Source organism: Candida albicans, chromosome 3 (assembly GCF_000182965.3).
Source record: "Candida albicans SC5314 chromosome 3, complete sequence".
Classification (NCBI taxonomy): domain Eukaryota; kingdom Fungi; phylum Ascomycota; class Pichiomycetes; order Serinales; family Debaryomycetaceae; genus Candida; species Candida albicans.
The window spans coordinates 140,069-157,840 of NC_032091.1; the positions used below are offsets into that span (position 1 = coordinate 140,069).

General features: G+C 32.4%; 6 protein-coding genes across 6 annotated transcripts; 5 read left to right on the forward strand and 1 right to left on the reverse strand. All coding sequences in view use genetic code 12, as the record gives it.

Moving 5' to 3' along the window:
• Window positions 1-363: 363 nt before the first annotated feature.
• On the forward strand, window positions 364-2,946 carry LYS144 (Lys144p; the record flags this gene model as incomplete). The annotated part of the gene is made up of 1 exon (XM_712664.2): window positions 364-2,946. One exon carries the CDS (start codon window positions 364-366, stop codon window positions 2,944-2,946), a length of 2,583 nt encoding a protein of 860 aa, XP_717757.2.
• A 553-nt stretch (window positions 2,947-3,499) lies between these two features.
• On the forward strand, window positions 3,500-4,909 carry ERG4 (delta(24(24(1)))-sterol reductase; the record flags this gene model as incomplete). The annotated part of the gene is made up of 1 exon (XM_712663.2): window positions 3,500-4,909. One exon carries the CDS (start codon window positions 3,500-3,502, stop codon window positions 4,907-4,909), a length of 1,410 nt encoding a protein of 469 aa, XP_717756.2.
• Window positions 4,910-5,109: 200 nt separating this feature from the next.
• Window positions 5,110-5,853, reverse strand: SCL1 (proteasome core particle subunit alpha 1; the record flags this gene model as incomplete). The annotated part of the gene is made up of 1 exon (XM_712662.2): window positions 5,110-5,853. The coding sequence occupies one exon, from the start codon at window positions 5,851-5,853 to the stop codon at window positions 5,110-5,112; it is 744 nt and encodes a 247-aa protein (XP_717755.2).
• A 340-nt stretch (window positions 5,854-6,193) lies between these two features.
• HOS2 (histone deacetylase) lies at window positions 6,194-7,558 on the forward strand (the record flags this gene model as incomplete). Its single annotated transcript, XM_712661.2, has 1 exon — window positions 6,194-7,558. The coding sequence occupies one exon, from the start codon at window positions 6,194-6,196 to the stop codon at window positions 7,556-7,558; it is 1,365 nt and encodes a 454-aa protein (XP_717754.2).
• Window positions 7,559-8,190: 632 nt separating this feature from the next.
• On the forward strand, window positions 8,191-10,626 carry CAALFM_C300790WA (serine/threonine protein kinase; the record flags this gene model as incomplete). Its single annotated transcript, XM_712660.2, has 1 exon — window positions 8,191-10,626. The coding sequence occupies one exon, from the start codon at window positions 8,191-8,193 to the stop codon at window positions 10,624-10,626; it is 2,436 nt and encodes an 811-aa protein (XP_717753.2).
• Window positions 10,627-14,977: 4,351 nt separating this feature from the next.
• MIH1 (putative tyrosine protein phosphatase) lies at window positions 14,978-17,662 on the forward strand (the record flags this gene model as incomplete). Its single annotated transcript, XM_705123.1, has 1 exon — window positions 14,978-17,662. One exon carries the CDS (start codon window positions 14,978-14,980, stop codon window positions 17,660-17,662), a length of 2,685 nt encoding a protein of 894 aa, XP_710215.1.
• Between the last annotated feature and the right edge of the window lie 110 nt (window positions 17,663-17,772).

Below are 17,772 nucleotides of genomic sequence, written 5' to 3' on the forward strand. Positions count from 1 at the left end.
AATACGGACACGAATTTCTCTTCAACTAACCGTTTGGTTCTCCACCTCTCAAATTCAGAAACAATAAGCGAGCTGGTGTCTATGTACGTGAACACATAAAGATCTAGCCTAAGATTGACATACATATTATTATTAAAAATCCCCAATGACCGCAAACCTAACCAAGCTGAATTGAATTGAATGAAAGTCAAAGTGCAGGCTTTTTTTATCACCCCCCTCAAAAAGTAAAACACCCATAAAATATTTTTTTCTTCAATTTTCAGTTTTGAATGTCTTCCATTTGTTAAAAGAAAAATTTATGAAAGGCATCATTATTTCTTTCCATAACTCAAAACCAATTACAGTAATTGAAGATAAGATCAAATGGGTTCATCTAGCCCAAACCCCACAAAATCACCATTAGGAGAAACTTCACAACAAGAAGCTACCACCACCACAGCAAAGCCTACTAAGAAAGTAATTAAAAAATCCAAATATAGTCGAGGTGGTTGTGCTGAATGTCGGCGAAGAAAAATCAAATGTGATGAATTGAAACCATATTGTCATAACTGTACTCGTTTAAATAAACTTTGTGTCTATCCAACGAAACCAAAATTTAAATTTGAAACTCCTAAAACTACATTAAACAATGACAATAATATGCTGAATGATCAAGCTTTGCCTAATGGCAACAATATTGGTAATAATTCTGTTTCATATCAATTCTTGCATGACAAAAGCAATATTCTGAATTTACAAATATACTATAATGAGACTCAAAAAAGGATTCTCAATGGATCTAATGGAAATAATATCCCTAATCTACAGCAACACCAGCAAAATGTGATACCTTATATAGACACAGGCAATTTAGGAACACTACCTCCTCCCCATCATCATCGTCCACCTACGAAAAAGTTCAAAATTAGTGATATGTTATCCCCTGACAATGATAATCAATCAAATACCACCACCACCAACAACAACAGTAATAATAGAAATGCTTATGATTTTATAAATATGGATTATTATAATTGGGATACATTGCCAATAACTGATATTCAAAACTTGTTTGACGATGCAAGTTTATTAGTTCAAGATTCATTAGGATTATTTACTGCATTGGAAAACGAATTGAATTTACCCATTAATGCAGATGAAAATAATTTTGGTGAGAATAACAATAATGATATACAATTACCTATTCTTGATAGTTCTTCTGATAAAGTTTCAAGTCTGAACTCACCATCTACAACATTATCACCGTCATCATTTGCGGTACCTCAAAAACTGTTGTCGAATAAAAAGTTGATTGAGAAGACATTACTTATGCATGATATTCAAGGGCCACATAAACTATATTTAGATAAATTAACTAAAACCAAACTAAGTTATCATGTTTACCCATTTGCTGAATCAATTGAAACTAATCAAGTTTTGAGAATCTTGTTACAATACCTGTTGGGTTCACCTTATTTATTAACAGCGATATTAGCAACCAGTGCTACTTTCCAATTTATTGAAACTAGACAAATGATACATAAGGATCACCAGTTTAAATATACCAATATAAGTCTCAAATACCTAAGTGAGGCATTCCCTCAAGAATCAAATAAAGATATTCATAATTCCAATAATTCGGGCACCACTGATAATGCAAATTTTAAAATGATGACTAAAGATGTTGAGAAATTGTTATTGACTATATTAGTTTTAACATTGAATTTCACTGCCTTGGCATATTTCCAAAGTAACAACCGAGATGGTTCAACAGGAATAAGCAGTGTTAACAAAAATAATTGGAAAATTCATCTACGAGGAGTGAAAGATTTGTTGTTGAAATATTCAAAATTAGCACACAGTAATAATCAACAATATATTACTGATGGATTAGCATTAGCTAAAACGTGGTTTTTTGCAATTGAATCAGTGGCCGAGTTGAATGACCCTTTGGGCGGAACCATTAAATATTCAACGAAAAACATTTCTAGTCATGTTGATATTATCAAGACAAATCAAAATGTACTTGATTGTTCCGATCTGAGTAGATTATGGGTCGAAACTGGTTATTTCAATAGAGGGAAAAATCAAGATTATCATGATGCTCTTTATCGTATTGGAATGGTGACCAATCCCAATTTGCCTATTAGTACTCAATTTAATATGTTTCTTGGATTCTCTATTGATGTTGTCAAATTGATTGATGAAATGACTAAACTGTTGGATTTATTGCGTGAAAATAAACCAGGACAATTATCAGGAACTAGTATAGCCAATATTTTCACGCTTATTAGTCGAGCTAGGAATAATGATATTGTCCCCAAAGTAAACAAAGAAACATTTGTTATCCCCAAAGAAAGTATTGGACATCCAGAGTATAAAGAATTTGATAAACTTGTTCTACCTAAATCTTGTTATACACATGAAATCATCAATGATAATAGTACTACCACCAGTAAGGATGGCAGCTCAAAAGAAACAATATATTACTCATGGTACGATTGGAGTGAACAATTACATATTGATAGTGTATATATGAAATTGTTTCATATTAAAGGGTTGATGAAATTACCAAGAGATCATCCTTTAGTACAAGAATTAAAAGATAAAGTGTTGACTTCAATGTTTTTCCTTAAAGATAAACAACAAAACATTGTTGATAAGGAAATCAATAATGATTCGAAAATTTTCCTTGAACTGGATCATTATTATTTACATTCTGATCTATTTGATACTAGAGCAATAATGGCTCAATCATCATATCGTGAATGTATTAAAATTGCTAATGGTTTATTGGATTTCGAAAAATTGGAATTGTATTTCCAAGGTTTAATTAAATTAGGTAATGGGAGTTCATTATTGGCTTTAGATAATGTTAAAAGATTTAAACAGAATTTCATTGACGGTAAAGATGTAGAGGATGACGTTGATTTAGCATTTGATTCGGAAATTATACCATTTTCATAGCATAGATATTGCTTGTAAGTGTAAGTTTAGTTTTGTGTGTCACGGTTTTATAGATTTTGTTTTGTTATTGTTTTGTCCGTTGTTCGTTTATATGCGCTTGGTCGTACCGGGCGTAATGACGTCTCCCCCTCTTTTTCTCGTGTCTATGTTTGTCTCCCACGGGCTCAACCTATAGAAGACAACTTCCCCAGTCAAAACTAGCACATTGTGATTGAAAACTGTCAAACACACATATGCATTATAAATCAACCTTCAATTAAGCAATAAAGTAATCATTAATTGTTGTATTGTAAAAGAAGTTGGAAGAATAAAGTGACACGCAGTTACAATGAAATCAAATAAACTGAATGAAAAATCACTCAAAAAAAAAAACAACCAATTTTGGCAACAAAAAACTTCTCTCTCTTTACCACTGCTACTACTACTAATATAAATTCTTTATTTCTTCCACCAAATTGTTGTTTATAAATTTTTTTATTTTTATTTTTTTTTCATTTTACAACCATCAACAGTTTCTTTTTTTTTATATATATTTGAAAATATCATTAAACAAATGGCAGCAAGTGATACTCAATCTACTTCGGATGAAACAACTCCATTGGTAGGATCTGATGAATCTCGTTATATTCCCAAAGATCAAATTGAATATGAATTTGGTGGTCCAATTGGTGCCTTGGGGATGATGATTGGATTCCCTCTTTTAATGTGGTATATGTGGATCAGTGCTCAATTCTACAATGGTCAATTTGCTTTACCTTCGGAAGGTCAATCTTGGAAAGATTTCATTATTGATGATTTATTTAGTAAATGGGTTGAATATGGGATTCCATCATTTGGTAATTGGGCATTTTTCACTGGGTTTATTTTGATTCAAGCTTTATTTTATGTCACTTTACCCGGTGTTTGGACTAAAGGACAACCATTGACTCATTTGAACAATAAACAATTGCCATATTTCTGTAATGCCATTTGGTCATTCTACACTAGTATTGTATTGCTGTTAGTTTTACATTTCACTGGTGTGTTACCAGTTTATTACATGTTGGATAATGTTGGTGGTATTATGACCACTGCCATATTTTATGGTATTTCGTTATCAATTATTTTGTATTTGATTTGCATTTTTGTTACTGGTGATTACCATCGTATGACTGGTAACCATATTTATGACATGTTTATGGGGGCTCCATTAAATCCTAGAATTGGTAAATATTTGGACTTGAAAATGTTTTTCGAAGTTAGAATTCCTTGGTTTATTTTATTCTTCTTATCATTTGGATTATGTTTCAAACAATATGAAACTTATGGATACGTGACTCCTCAAGCTTGCTTTATGCTTTACGCCCATTGGTTATACGCCAATGCTTGTGCCAAAGGTGAAGAATTGATTGTGCCAACTTGGGATATGGCTTATGAAAAATTCGGGTTTATGTTATTGTTTTGGAACATTGCTGGGGTTCCATTCAGTTACTGTCAATGTATCTTGTACATTGCTTATCAAGAACCAGAAGTATACCAATGGTCTATTGGATATAATGTATTCTTGTTTGTGTTAATTACTATCGCTTACTATTTCTTTGACACTGGTAATCGTCAAAAGAACAGTTTCAGAAGATCTGTTGCTGGTAATTCCCAATTACGTAAAACCTTCCCATACTTGCCTTATTCCGATTTGGTTAATCCAAAATATATCAAATGTGCCAATGGTTCTTTATTGTTGACTGATGGGTGGTACGTTTATGCCAGAAAAATGCATTACACAGCTGATTATATTCAAACATTGACTTGGGCTTTAATGTGTGGGTTTGGATCTCCATTCCCATGGTTTTTCCCAATCTTTTTCTTTATTGTGTTAGTTCACAGAGGATATAGAGACCAAAGAAAATGTGCTAAAAAGTACGGTAAAGATTGGGATAGATACTTGGAAGCTTGTCCATATATGTTTATTCCCTATGTTTGGTAAGACTTTGTAGAGTTTGCTAAGCTACATAATATCAAAATCATAGGTTATGGAAAATAAAAAAAGCAAAAAAAAAAGATTAGTAAAAGGTGATAATATATAGCGATAGTTTATACCGATTTTTAATACCTTATTGATTGTTTTGTTTTGATTTGCTTCGATTAATGTAATAGAAAAAATATACACACATCTTATAACTATATCTAATCTTGTTCAGCTATTGAAATCAATCTTTCGTCTATTTCTTCTGGTGTCAAAATTCTAAATTCTCCTTCAGTGGCAACACCAATTTCAATATCATTTTTTCTGAATTCAGTTCCAATCACAGAACTCAAGGCAATTATTGCAAATTCAACAGTTTTTTGCCAATCTCCTTTAACAGCATCGGTTTTTTTGAATTTTTTCTCTAAATAAGTCGTTGCTTCTTGTTGTTTTGGACCAGTGGCCACGGCTTTCACCCCAGTGAAATATCCAGCAGGATCACATTTAAAAATTTGTGGACCTCTACCTTCATCAGCAAAATCAACTTGAATAAAAGTTAAAGCAACACCCAATGGTCTCATATAAGCTCTTTGAGTATACAATTGAGATATATTCGCCATTCTTCTTGATAAACTTTCCACCGGCATTTCGTAACCATATTTATATCTAAATTCTGTAGCTTCAGATCTTGCTCTCATGGCTTGAGCTCTAGCATCAGCAACTGATCCAGTGGCAACCATTCCTATGCTAGGAGTAATTTTAAAAATATATGACACGGTTTTAGGATCTAATAACTTATCTGGGATCTTCTTTTGTGATATAATAACGGCGGAATCTTGACCTGTGATTCCTAAACTGGTGATATTTGCTGAATTGATAGCTTTAAAGGCATATTCTACTTGGTATAATCTACCTTCAGGAGAAAAAATAGTGATATGTCTATCAAAACCTGCTGAATTGGACATTGTTTATGAATTGTGTGGAATAAAGTAATGATCAATTGGGATTATACTACTATATGAAACTTGTTGAATATTTGTAGTGGCGAAATTTTTCTTTCTCTCTTTCTTTCTGTTGTTTTCTTCCTCCTACACTACAACAACTACTCAATGGGTAAAGTTCAAGACATTCGACATTTTTCTACATTATGTCGCACTCACTTTCATATTTTTTTTTTCTTTCATTCAATCATTCTTTCATTCTTTGTTTCTTTTATTGACAATTTTCAAAACTACAACTTCTTTTTTGTTGTTTTGTTTCTTTGTTTACCAATATATGACCATAGGAGAAAAGTAGTTAATATAAATGACGATACTGATAAGTGAAACAGATACGTTTACAACCGATATCAAGACTCGAGAAAACACCCCAATATATGATCCTAATCATCCTGGCACTAATAACAAGTACAATGTTTCATACCATTATAATCCTGAAGTGAGTCGATTTCATTATGGTGCCCTTCATCCAATGAAGCCATTTCGATTAATGTTGACTGATCATTTAGTTATATCTTATAAATTATATGAAAAAATGGATTTATATACACCTCGAAGGGCAACAAAAGATGAATTACTAGAGTTTCATTCTGAAGATTATATTGATTTTTTACAATCGATAACTCCTGAAAAATGTAAAACTATAAGTAATGATACATTAGCACAATTCAATATTGGAGATGATTGTCCAATATTTGACGGGATGTATGATTATAGTGCCATTTATGCCGGGGCATCATTGGATGCCACAAGGAAATTGATATCAGGAATGTCAGATATTGCCATCAATTGGTCAGGTGGATTACATCATGCTAAAAAATTTGAACCATCGGGGTTTTGCTATGTTAATGATATTGTGTTGAGTATAATAAATTTACTAAGGGTACATCCACGAGTAATGTATATAGATATTGATTTACATCATGGTGATGGGGTTCAAGAAGCATTTTATAATACTGATAGAGTGATGACTGTTAGTTTCCATAAATATAATGGTGAGTTTTTCCCAGGTACAGGGTCAGTTGATGAAGTTGGAATTGGGTCGGGGAAAAATTATGCTATTAATGTACCGTTGAGAGATGGTATAGATGATGAATCATATATTCGATTATTTAAACTGATTATGGAACCGTTAATCACGAAATTTCAACCAACGTGTATTGTTCAACAATGTGGAGCCGATTCTTTAGGGTATGATCGTTTGGGTTGTTTTAATTTGAATATTCGAGCTCATGGTGAATGTGTTAAATTTATTAAATCATTTGGAATACCAATGTTGGTTGTTGGCGGTGGTGGGTATACTCCAAGAAATGTCAGTAGATTATGGTGTTATGAAACGAGCGTATTGAATGATGTCAATCTAGATCATAAAATCCCTAATTATTTGCCAACGTATGATTGGTTTGGTCCTGATTATTCGTTGCATCCACAACTAGATGGTAGAATTGATAATAAGAATTCGAAAAAATATCTTCAGAGTGTGCAAACTACTATTATGGAACAAATACGGTATTTAAATCATGCTCCAAGTGTGCAAATGTATGAAATTCCTCCTGATCTAACTGGTTTAACTGAGGATGAAGATAAGGCAATTCAAGAATTAAATGAAGACATGGAGCGAGATGAAAAGATTATGAAAGATGAAACCAAACTAGGAGAACTAATGACTTAGTTTGTCTTGATACACATATACATATATATATATATATAACTAATTAAACATTGTAATATTAATAAATCGTTCATTTATTTAGAACCATTGTATAGACCGGCATTGTCATGACGAGAGTCGTGGAGAAAGTCGAATCGCGTCGAACGAGAATGTTCCAGAGAACGGTGCGCGCGAAGTTGTTGTTGTTGGTGACGGCGACGCACCTGCAGAAAAGCACATATTGTTGTTGTCTCTTTTTTTTTCCTCTTTCTTCAGTCAACCCATCAAATAATAATTCAAAACATACATTTCAACTGTTGCCAATAATCTTGCCTTTCATTTGATGGTTGTATAATCCTTACTATTTAATAACCCAACTTATATATATATTTATCAACTCATTGCATTTTTAATTTCATTTCTACTTCATTTCATTTTTTTTTTCAGGTTCATTTAGTTGTTTATTAGTAATCGAATTCAATTTCAACTTGGCATCCATTTTTCAAATGATATAATATTTACCACTCTATAAACAAAACGAATTTAAAGGAAAACGAATAAAATAACCCATCAATTAACAAGATAGTTTAAATTAATACTTGAAATTATAGAAGAAAGAGAATACATATACAACGACAGTACCCTGGCTAATAATGGATACAAATAAATTAGCAATTGTACTAGATCCCAAATCGAACCGGAAAATAATTAATCATAGATATAAAATCATAAAGAAAATAGGTCAAGGGCAATATGGGAAAGTATTATTGGGAGAAGATGTTACAACTACGGTAACTTCCACTGAAAAGAATAAGTCAACCACGATTTCAACTTACGTTGCCATAAAAACTATTAATCGAATAGATAAATCGAGGCTATTATTAGTGAAGAATTCTAGTAATAACATCAGCATGAAGATTAAACGTGAGATAACAATAATGAAACAATGCAATCATCCTAATATTGTTAAATTGTACCAAGTAATTGATGATTTAAGATTTGATAAAATATTATTGATTTTAGAATATTGTCAATATGGTGAAATTGACTGGAAACGATATAATCATTACCGTGAAAAATATAGAAAGATTGATACTGAAAGCACGCGAGGGAACACTAACTCCATACCACAAACACGTTTGACCTTAAACAAGATTCTACGTGACATCATTAACGGATTAGAATATTTGCATGATTATAAACATATAATACATCGAGATTTGAAGCCATCAAACTTACTAATAAACCAGAATAATACTGTCAAAATATCAGATTTTGGGGTGAGTCTATTACTAGAGAATAATGCTAATGACGCCAAAGAATTGGCAAAAATCATGGGTACGCCAGCATTTTATGCGCCTGAACTATGTCAATTTGTTAATAATCGGTTTTCTATGGTTACTAACGAAGATCATGCTGGTAACAAAATTAAAATTAGTTATAATATTGACATTTGGTCATTGGGAGTGACTTTGTATTGTTTACTGTTTAATAATTTACCCTTTAATGGTAATAATGAATTTGAAATGTGTAAGAACATTGTTAAAAGTGAACTACAATTCCCTTTAATCAAGCATTCATCAAAAGTTACAGAGAATGATATCCAAGAATTGAAATGTTTGAAAGATTTAATCAAGAAAATTTTGGTCAAAGACCCAGATGAAAGAATATCATTGAAAGAGATTAAAGTGCATCCATTTACTACATTTGATTTAAGTGAATTAGAGAAGAAGAAGTTTTTCAAGTTTAATCAAAATATATTCAAGGCAGAAGATTGTAAAAAAGAACTTGATGTTGATGGAGCAATTCCTGCTTCATCTCCACAATCTTCAAGTTTGTCAAAAAGGATCAAGAATTTGTTTTCAAGCAAACTGCCTGTTGCTACTACTGCTACCACTACCACTTCTTCTCCACCTCCAGCAACTACATTACCGTCAACACCAGGAAATTCATCCCTGAAACACACACCAAGCAATTTGAAATATAACAATTTGTCATTAAAGGAGTTGGAGCATGTAGATGATTTATTGGATTCTTATTTGGACGATTCATCATCATTGGGGAGTATTGAAGGAGACGACGAAGGTGTTGATACATCTAATATACTTGGTGATTTGGATAAAGATACAAATTATGATCATTCGCCACTGCAATTACAAGAAAAAGCCAGTGATCTAACCAAGAATGCGACACAAGTAGAAACAAAGCATAAACCTCAACCATTGGATTTGAAGCAAGCGGTAACATCTTTCCCACCACTACCGCCACCTCGAGGTAACTTTTCTTCTTCTTTGGAGGTGACAAACAATAGTAATGATAATACCTCATCACCAGTGACACCAATAAATGAAAACATTACTACCATTATTGGAGAAAGGTCGCCTGTGAATAATTACAATGGTATCAATGACAATATTGGGGATTTCCCAAAGCCTTCGAGACAAAGTTTTGAAAAACAAAATAAACTGGCATCATTAGCATCAATGACCTATCAACCTACAATTATATCATTATCATCTCCAGTGAAAACAAAATCAGAATCGTGGGGAGGTAAACCGAATAATACGTCTATACACAATAGTATTGGCGGAATAAGTGATAATCATAAACATTTGAATATGTTTGAGCCACCCCTGATATTTAGAGAATCAAAGCCTCAGCCACCCCTGGAGGGAAATAAATCTGCCACTGTTGGCAATACTGAAAATAGTTTTGGTTCTACAAGTCGTCGAAACTCAAATACTTCTCAACATTTTGGGTATGGATTATCAAGAATTACTAGTTCTTCATCAAGTTTGAATTTGAATGCATATTTGACTGACGATGACGATGATAATGATATTAATTCTGCTTTAATGCCAGAACTGAATCGTTCATCATCGATATCGACAAGATATAGTTTAAAAAGTATTCAACAACAACTGCAACCACCACCACCACAACAACAACAACAGGATAAACTGCAAAACATCGAGCATAATGAAGATCACGACGAGTCAGAAGAAGGTGATTCAACCATAATTGCTAATAATTATCAAATTATGAGAAATTATAATGATATGAGTAGTTACTTAGATGGGTTAGATTAATGTATAGAGTTTTGTAAGCTGTCTCTTTATATTTCTTCTACACCAGATTGTGAGGGGTTAAGTCAATAATTGATGACCCAAGACTTATGATTACTCTATTCAAATTGGAGGAGTGAGGATTGAAGTATTATAGCTTAAATAACAATATGATTATAATTTGAAATGAAAAGTTTCCAGAAAACAAGCAAGCAACTTTAAAAAAAAAAACATAATGTGAGACAGAAAAACAAAGAAGCTGCAAAGAGAACAATGACTGCTGCAAGTAGTATTATTATTATGTTTTCTTTTCCTTTTTGATTTTGTGTGATTGTTTACTTTTTTTTACACTCAAATTCCAATTTCATTTGTTTAAAAATTTTTTTTTTTTTCGCGTGTGGAAGGCTTTTCCTTTTTCCCTTTTTCATCATCTAAGTGGCATATACATATAATCAACAACGTCTTTTCTATCAATGATTTAACAAGAACTGTTGTTACAATTGCTTAGTTACGTACATTGAGTCAACAGTTTTTGGAATATATTTGACTTGTTGAAACTTTGAGAGGTCAAAAAAAAAAGCAAAACAATATTATATATCAAATGATTCGACTAAAGTTAATTGCATTGTTCATAAGGAATGATCGGCATGTAATACATACATATACGTATATGTATGTAATGATGTGTCAGCATCAAAGTCAATAATAGAGGAATAAGAAAATTGATTTCATTAACACTATGGGTCAAGAAATTAAACAATTCGCAATATGATTCCCGGTTTTTCCAATCAAGTCATTATTGTTTCGCTTTCTCTTTCTCCTCCTCTCATCTCTTCCTTCAATTTTTATGATCTATTTATAGTTACATTCAAAATATAAAGGTGGCATTTAAAGAAATTGACTTTTTATTATTCCAGTTGAGTTTCGACTCGAGTACATTATAGTTTAAAGTTTGATAGAAACGATTGTTTTTTTTGGAAACATGATTCCCAAACTCTAAAAGATTAGCTTGAAATACGCAATGCTGTGTACTCTATAGTTATCTAATTATTAACTAAATAGTTTAAGTGAATGTTTCGTTAAACAAGTTTACGCGGCGAGTGTGTATTACCCTGTTTCATCACTAAAGGTGTTATTTGGTAGTGTAACTGAAATTGATTTACAAGACAAGAAAATGATAAATTGACGACAGACCTAACAATAATAACAACATCATTAGCAAGTTTAACACTATTGGTACTAATAATAATAGACTATACTAAATATAATAATTGTTACAATGAGAATAGGATTAACACTATACTAAGCTTATTATAATTTAATTATAATTTAGTATATTTTTCAGAAGAAAATGTGGATGACACTAATAATGTCTTGTCAACTAAATCAAAGTAATCAGTCAATCTTTCGTCAAACGCTATTAATCGACTAACAAAATATACAAACAACAAGACAAAAGACTATTGCTCATTCCAATCAGGGTAAATTGCATAAACACATACCCAAACTACAATAATATAAAAGAGAGTTTATTTTATAGCACCTACACAATATAACAAACACATCAAATGTTGAGAAATCTTGAAACATTTGATTGTACAAGAAAAAAGACAGCCGCTAATTATATATGAAACAGTTCGTTTATCTTGATGTAGTACAAGTTTTGTTGAAGAATGGTTCGACTATCGAATCAACGAACAAACAAACAAACTCACAGTGGAACCATCACGAATATTCAATTCTGTTGTGTTACAAACTGATGAACTCAACTACCGTGCGACGCAACAATAAGAACAACAACAACAACAAACAACAAAGACAAGTGTAAAAATCAAACTAACAACGAACGATTCTTCCCAAGGTATAGTTTATTCTATTGTGTGATTGTTAGCACACTATTGACTAATTCAATGACAATTTATCAGACGATCATTGGATTTGTACCAACCCAGCTCAACAACAATAACAAACACACAATTAGCAGGCACAACTTTGTGAAGGAAGTAAAAGTGAATAATAATAAGAATTATACCCAATGATCTTAGATAAGAATGTTAGAGATTTGTAACAAGCTCAAGCTGAAGCAACAAATCCATAAATCCGGTTTGTGTGCTTATTTCATTTTAGAATACGTTTGTTGTTGTTCTTGTTGATAATATTAGTGTGTGATCTGTGGAGATAATTTCAATTTCAGGATTAAATTTAGGTTTTTGGGTAGTTTAATGGAGTCCACAATCAATACTTTAAAAGTTGGTGAAAAAAATGACAAAACCGAAACAGAGTTTAGCAATGAAATGGAAATGGAAATGGAAATGGAAATGGAAATGGAAATGGAAATGGAAATGGAAATGGAAATTTTTAGTTTTATGTTTATGTTTTATGCTTTGGGGGTAATTTTTTGTGTTATAGAAAACGAATCTCATCGTGATTGAAAATTAAGCCTGATTTTGTTTTGTTTATTATTCCTCGGTTTTGAGGCAATTTGAAAAAAAAAATGGGAGGGCGTGTATGTTTTAACAAAAACTCTTTGAAATCTTGAAATTTGTAAAGATCGCCAAAATTACACAAACGCCATCATTGGTGTTGTTGTTGCTATCTTGTTCATGTGCATCATGCATGACACAAACACCGACCTTGTCTTTGAAAAGAAATAACATCAAAAACTAAAATGACAAGAAACAGCAAGCCTCAACAGGTCACAGTTAAAAGCTTACTTCAACCTAGATTCTTGAATTACCATTCTTTAACCATTGCAAAGAGTGTTGTAACAACTAATACTAGAAGTTGAAAATCTTCAACAATGGAAAGAAAACTACAAAATGTGTGACTAGAACTAAGCACGGAAGTCCTGCACGGATTAATAGTTTAGATCTCATTCACTTTCTATTTCCACTTCAACAAGTACCTTGTTAATCAGTTGATATATATATATTGTTGCGATTCCCGCTTACTATAATAATACTCGTTTAGTTTTACTCTTTTTCTTCTTCTTTTTTTAATTCTGCATTCATTCACCAGTTAGTACAGCACATTTCGGTTTTCAACAACAACCGCCTCTTCCTCTTTCCTGTCACTCCCTCAATCATCACTTGCAACAACAATAAGAGAGGTTTTCTAATTTCCATTTGGTTTTTGCTTACTCTCTTTTATCATTTCTCTATCCACTACATTTCTTTGCAAGTGAATCCCCCCAAACTTGCAATTTCCCTTTCCAGTGACATTTTCTTCTTTTATTTCGATTTCACAGATATCTGTTGATATATTAGTTCCATTATTCCATTCGTTTTCAAATTTGGACAATTTTTCTAATATTTTATTGATCTCTAACCTCCCTAATTTTTTTTTTGTTGTTTCATTGGCGTTTCATTGCAACATCTTTACAACCAAAATATTTTTCCTACCATCATTTATCATACCACACTTACCATTAATAATCATTATTTCGTTTCATTTGATTCATTATAAATTGTTATCATTATTCCAGTGACTGTTCAATTCAAATCTAAATCAAATTGAACTTTTATGTTTTATTAACCCACTTTCCTAATTCTATTACATAAAGACTCATTTGCCGACTTTAGTTCATTCGTTTTACTTTTTTTTTTAGTTCAAATATTTCCATTCATTCACCAGAAGTAACTTAGTTATTGATTCATTACTGCTTTATCATATCTTATTTTTGCATTTTAAATTACTTTCATTTTTACAACTACATTCGTTTCAAATTTTAATTTTCAAGATTCGTTTCGAACCTGGTGATTAATTATTGTCTCAAAAAAAAAAGCTTATTTTTTTCTTGGTTAAATTACATTTCTTCCGTATTGATCTAATTTGATTTGAGGCTGTCTTCTACATCAAGTTTCAGGTTTATTGGATCAAACATATATTAATTTATACTTAAACAAAATCAGCATATAAACGGATTTGCTTATTAATTGATTCATCCACTACTTATTTTTTAACATATATATATTGATTCCCTGTCGACAAATACTTGGACAATCATAATTATAAGAGAGAAATCAATTTCTGAAAAAAAAAAAATAAAACTAAACCCAATCCAGTTATACATTAACAGAGAGAAATTATTATTTATTTATTGATTAACCCTAATCAAATAAATAATTTTTATATTGGTCTTTAAGTATTTTATTTTTATTTTTTTTTTTCTTTGCCCCTTGTGATATTATTACCTCATCTACTACTACTCACACAGTAAGCATAGTATTCACACTACCATAATCTACCACTGCAAACCATTGCAATTTGTCAAATCATTTTTTATTAATTCTTTCACTTGTTTCCTCACTACATACTCACACCTACACCTACACCACCACCCAGATACCTAGAAAAGTTATCCATTTAATCAATTATGTTACATAATGAAGACTTTATCCCGAATTTTCTACAGGATTCTTCATCAGCATCTATGACGCATACGTTACGCGTCAAACGAAATCGACCAAAGAGTTCCTATTTTGAGGATTTTTCACCAGAGGCATCGCAGGATGATACAAATGTGGAAGATGCAAATTGTTCTTCCCCTACTTTGATGAGAAAAAGTGCATTGAGAAAATCATCTTCAAAGACATTAGACAATAATTCCAAATCACCATCGCCAACTTTTTCAAATACAAATGCAACATCTGGCTCTCCATTGTCAAATCTTTCTCGTGCACCATTGAGAAATTTATCTAATTTCGTTATTCCTTCGTCAGTTAAATCAAAAACGAAACAATTTACAAACTCTTTGACTCGTTCAATGACTGAAGTGGTTTCGAAATCATCACACTCATTTTTCAATAATTTGCATCTTGCAACCTCAACTGCGTCTTCTTCAGTATCGAGCACAACTCCCAAAATAGAATTCAATTCCATAGCTGAAAATGATGATATCCCTACCAATTATGACTCTGATGAAGAATTCGAAGATGGTGATACGTTTGATACAATCCACCTTGATTCACCAGTTCAACGCAAGTCAAGTAACAACAACAACAATAATAATAATACCAATGATGGTAACGACAATAATATACCTACAAAAATTAGACGGTTCCACTCCATGTACCAAACCGATAAAGAGATTGCATCGTACCAACTTCATGAAGATAATTCAATTTTGAAATTTACAAATATTGAATATTCTCATCTGGAGAGTGATTTGTTACCACGAATCGATGCTCATCAATTAGCCAGAATATTACGTGGAGACCACGATGACCAATTTGATGAATTTATTATCATTGATTGTCGATTTGAGTATGAATTTAATGGTGGCCATATCACTAAGGCAATCAATATCTCCACCCAGGAAGCACTTCAAGAAAAGCTCTTTCAATATCAAGAAACAGATACCAAGGACACTGAAAGCAAGAAGCGATTGATAATTTTCCATTGTGAGTTCAGTATGTTCAGAGGACCAATGATGGCCAAACATTTAAGAAAGTGTGATAGAATGTGCAACTACGACAATTATCCTCTATTAACATACCCCGATATTGCAATTTTGGAAGGAGGCTATAAGAATTTCTATGAAAATTACCCCCAATGGTGTGATCCTCAAGGATATGTCGAGATGAAGAATTTACGACACAAAAAATTATGTGAATCCAACTTGGATAAAGTTAGAAAAGATAATAAACTAACTAGAGCAAAGTCTTATCAATTTGGTATTCAACACCGCCGTGGTGGTTCCACTGGTGGACTTTTCGGCAACTATAATTACAACGTTATGAACTCATCAGATCAACAATTTTGGAGTAGCAGTACTTCCAACACTGCTCACCACAGAAGTAGTAGCAGTAGCGGGTTCATTAATAATATGCATAGTGGTGCTTCGTCATATCACCATAGGTCACAATCGTTTGTAACTATCAATAATGAGAAAATTATCAAGCGACAAAGATCGACTCCCAAAGTCAGCAACTCACCAACCAAGCCCACCTCATCAACTGTATCTCCTGATAAACCCATTCCGTTGGCTAATATTCATAGATTAACTCGTGCCAACACTATTTCATCAGACCAAACATTGTTTAGCAATAAGCTGGTATCTTCCCCAATGATATCTCCACTTGCAGCTAGTTTTGAACAATCGTCGATTGGAATGAGCTCTTCTGAATTATCAGTCAATACTCAAGATTTTCAACCACCGACTACGTCCTTTAGGAATTCTACTCATAATTTCAACAACATGAATCGTCGCCGCAAATCACTTTCATCGAATTTTTCCTCGTGTTCAATCAATTCCATTACATCATCAGTAGCAGACTCTGATTACGCAGGTTCAGTTGATTCTGCGTTGACCGAACCATATACATCTTCGTCGCCAATACTTGATTCAGCGGATTATTTTGATAATGGTGCAAAAAGACAAAACTTAATTGCCATGCCAATTTCAAAAGGTCAGCCATCATTATTGACTTCGTCATCATCATCATCATCAATTCATAGAAAACATGCATCAAAACTGGGTAGTAATATCCAAGCATCTTTGGCAAACCCTCCATCATTGCCACCACCGCCACCACCAACAACAACAACTGATTCTTCATCATCCACCAATCCGTCACAGTTGTCGCCAGGTATTCAACAGCAACCATGTTTACAATTTCAATTTCCAAGATCAAGATCAGCCAATAAATTATTGGCTACCCCATCAAAATCAAGCCACCTGTTTACGTCGCCTTCAACCAATAACGAGATTAGCAGTAATAACAATTTGCCTATGGTATCACCATTCTTCATTCCTGGTACTGATGCAAGCGCAAACATCACCACAAATACATATGATGGGTACAATACATCTACTATTAACACCAACTGTCATGGAAACAGGAGTTCAATTATTGATCCAATTAATGATACTCCAGTTGATTTTCTGGTTCCAACGTCAATTTCTTTATCATCGTCAAAGCTGATTAGATTCAAATTGCATAAACGTTCCGGCTCATTGATTAATTCAAGTATTAGCGAGTCACAGGAATTGTATAATGTTACATCTGTTGAACACGGTCTCCAGTACCATAATCATAAGGATGGAACACATTGCTAAGCATCATATGTATATAATAATAGTTATAATAATAATTAATATTAATAAGTATTCACAACTAATAATACAAATAATTTAATAACATTAACAACTTAACGAATTTATTCTTT